The sequence below is a fragment of the Lactuca virosa genome, chromosome 7, assembly GCF_052849685.1.
Source record: "Lactuca virosa cultivar CGN04683 chromosome 7, Lactuca_virosa_CGN04683_v6, whole genome shotgun sequence".
Taxonomy (NCBI): domain Eukaryota; kingdom Viridiplantae; phylum Streptophyta; class Magnoliopsida; order Asterales; family Asteraceae; genus Lactuca; species Lactuca virosa.
The window spans coordinates 92361752-92365498 of record NC_136432.1 but is presented as its reverse complement, the minus strand read 5'-3'; the positions used below and the strand labels follow the sequence as shown (position 1 = coordinate 92365498).

Below are 3747 nucleotides of genomic sequence, written 5' to 3'. Positions count from 1 at the left end.
GAACTGAATTCAGAACCTCCTCTATGGACGATTTTTGCCCAATCTCAGGAATTTCTTAGAACTTTTCGGCAATTAGAACTCCTCGGCAAAATGGTATTGCGGAGAGAAGAAACAAAACTCTAATTGAAACTAGAAGAACTATGGTCGTTGAAGCTGGTCTTTCCTTGTCATTTTGGGATAAAGCTGTCAATACAGCTTGTTACACCCAAAACTGGTCTATCAGTGTTAAGCGTCATGGGAGAACTGCTTATGAGCTACTAAAAGGAAGGAAACCATACATATCTTATTTTCATGTGTTTGGATGTGTTAGTTACATCTTTAATCAAAGAAATCAGCGTTCGAAGTTTGATGCAAAAGCTAATGAAGGAGTGTTTCTACGTTACTCCAATGTATCCAAGGCTTTTAGGGTATTCAATCTTTCAAGGTAAATTGTTAAAGAAACAGTTGATCTTTCATTTGATGAAGACTCATTCATTCATGATCGAGTTGATCGCCCTTCATCAATTCGGAATGAACTTACTTATAGTCCTTCTGATCTCATTCCAGAGATTTTACCAAGTAACGCAGAGCCTGTCGTACCAAACGTTGATTAAATAATCATTTCACAACTTGTCTCTGAAGATCAAGCTACCATCCCTAAAAAAGCTGAACCATCAAATCAGGATAACTCTGGTCAAAGTAATACAAATGAAAGTTAAAATCCCAAAATTCTTCGAGATCATCCTGAATCTCAAATCATTGGAGATGTAAATTCTGGAATTCGCACCCGTAGCAGAGTCACCAACAACTTCTTTATGTTTGTTTATTTTGTCTCAATGATTGAACCAAAAAATGTTGTTGTTGCGTTGAAAGAAGCTGACTGGATCAAGGTTATGCAGGATGCGCTGAATGAATTTCAAAGACATCATTTGTTGACTCTTGTTCCAAAACGTCAAGGGAAGACTATCATTAGTGCTCGCTCGGTTTTCAGGTACAAAATGGATGAGTATGGGATTTTTATAAGAAATAAAGCTAGACTTGTGGCTCAAGGTTTCTGTCAGCTTGAAGGGTTGGACTATGATGAAAATTTTTCTCTTGTTTTTATACTTGAAGAAATTCGCATGTTTCTTGCTTTTGCTCCTTTCAGGAACTTCAAATTTTATCAGATGGACATCAAGACTGCCTTTCTACATGGTGATCTTGAATAAGAAGTTTTTATAAAGCAACCTATATGGTTCGAAAGTGAAGAGTTTCCAAATCACATGTATCGTCTTGATAAAGTTGTCTATGGTTTAAAGCATGCACCTACAACATGGTATCACACACTGTCAAGCTATCTTCTTTCAAATGGATACAATCGAGGAAAGATTGATAACACTTTGTTCATAACTAATTCAGGATCTCATCAAGCTTGCTCAAGTATATGTGGATGATATCATCTTCAGTTCCACTTATGAGAAGCTAAGTTTGGAATTCGCAGAGATCATGTATAAAAAGTTTGAGATGAGCATGATGGGTGAACTAACTTTTTTTTTTTGGTTTGCAAGTCAAACAACTAACTAATGGTATTTTCATTTTCCAAGCTAAATATATTGCAGATATGCTGAAGAAGTATGGTTTCTCTGATTGCATGCCGGCCAAGACTCCAATGTCCTCATCATCGTCTATTAGCGCTGATCCTAATGGCGCTGAAGTTAATGCAAGCCTGTTTCGAGGAATGATAGGCTCTCTACTTTATCTTACTGCCAGTCGCCCTGACATTATGTTTTCAACTATATTGTGTTCTTGTTATCAAGCCAGTCCTAAGGAATCTCATCTACTTGCTATAAAAAGAATCTTTATGTATTTAAAGCATACACCCAATCGTGGGTTATGGTATCCTCGTGATTCTGAATTCAAGCTGGTGGGATACACTGACTCCAATCATGGTGGATGTGGAATCGATCGGAGAAGTACTTCAGGAGGAGCTCAAATGCTTGGAAATAGATTGGTAAGCTGGTCTAGCAAAAAGTAGACATTAGTGGCTTGTTCTACCACTGAAGTTGAATATGTTGTCGCTGGAAGATGTTATGCCCAAATTGTTTGGATTCAGAATTATATCTTAGACTATGGTCTAAATTTCTCGAAGACTCCCATTTCCTGTGACAACACCAATGCCATTCAGGTGATACAGAACCCAATGCTGCATTCCAAGACTAAGTACGTTGACATCCGTCATCATTTCATCTGGGACATAGTTCAAAAAGGAAAAGTGGAGTTGTTCTACATTACATCCATTAATCAGATGGTTCACATTTTCACTATGGCTTTAGATGAAAATACTTTGAACAAATTGATTGAAGATCTTGGCATGCTTTCAATGACTTAATTTCTCTCTAACTTTTAATTTAACATTGCTTCTGTTTGCTTGCTGAAAAACACAAAAACACAAAAAATAAATGCTACCTTTATTATGTTTATAGACTTTTACATAGTATATTTAAGCTTTGTTTATAATATTTACAAGTATTCTTTTCTCTCTTATACATCTTTCTAGCCTATCTAAGATTTATATACATCTCCTTTCTTCAGATTTTTCAAGAGCTGAAAAATCTCAATGCCCTTGGTGTTGAGAAAAAAGAGTGGCATCATGTCCTCTTATTCTTGTGAATTCCCTCTTTCTCCTCTACGCACTGTTATGGATGCAAGGAACAACCATCAATATAGTAAGTCTTGTTTTCATCTACCGAATCATAATCCGATAAAAGCCCAAATGCTCTCGTGTTGATCTTGAAGACACAATGGTTTTATGGATTCGAGCCAGTTAACTCGTTGGTTAAAAAGGATGATCTTCACTTATTTCTTGCTCCTGATGAATATGAACATTGGAATCCATCTGTAACACTTCAATAATAAAAGGCTTCATCACTTGTGGTATATTGTGAGCTGTTAATTGATGTGCTTACCTTTGTTTGTTTTCTCTCTTATATATCCAAAAATTCAAGGGGTATATATCGTGGAAAATGGAAGTGCATTTATGAACATTAAATTCCAAAGATTTGATGGAACGAGTCTTTGCACATATTTTTATGTTTAAACAATTTTCTTGTTTGACTATCTCTTTTGTTTTTATTCTTATATTGTTTATTCATTGGTACCATTCTTTTTAAAAATGGAATTTGACGATGGAAACTCTAAGCGTAGTATGCCACGTTTGACACATCATCATCCCTAGAAACATGTTGTTATATATGACTAAATCTCTCTAAGTTTCTCGTTAGCGATACTATCTGCTGAGAACATTGAGTCACCCACTCACACTGACTGTCTAGCATTGTCTAAACTTTCAAAGTGAGATTTCCTGGTCCTAATCGGAAAATTATTATAAGGTTTGGGTGTATATTTTCTTGGTTAATCATCTTTCACCTGACCCTGTCCCTGGAAGCATGCTTGTTGTATGCATCAAGTCAGATGTTTTGCTGAAACATTGAGCAAAACCCAATGGATTACTATGAATTCATAGTAATCAGCATAAGAGATACTTGTCTGGTCCTTAAATGACAAAGGGTTGTTCATGTCCCTGACCTCCTAGTATGAGGTATGACATGGTACCATTATAAATTAACGGTGAATCTTTGATTCTAGATTGCAACTTATTCTATGATACAAAAGTATAAACCACTTCTTGTTGACGAGTTAAACTGTTAAAGATTCACACTGATTGCACCTCAGTGTGACTAAAACAATCCATTCTTTCCATAACCTTCTAATCTACAACTTGATGATTCA

General features: G+C 35.9%; 1 protein-coding gene across 1 annotated transcript; it reads left to right on the top strand.

Annotated features, from left to right (window-relative positions):
- The first annotated feature begins 815 nt into the window (after positions 1-815).
- Positions 816-1187, top strand: LOC145126926 (putative mitochondrial protein AtMg00820). The gene has a single exon (XM_079062197.1). The coding sequence runs from the start codon at positions 816-818 to the stop codon at positions 1185-1187; it is 372 nt and encodes a 123-aa protein (XP_078918323.1).
- Positions 1188-3747: the final 2560 nt, after the last annotated feature.

Bases quoted from the DNA above. Each gene is read 5' to 3' on its own strand.
- LOC145126926 (XM_079062197.1), top strand. From the start codon at position 816: ATGATTGAACCAAAAAATGTTGTTGTTGCGTTGAAAGAAGCTGACTGG.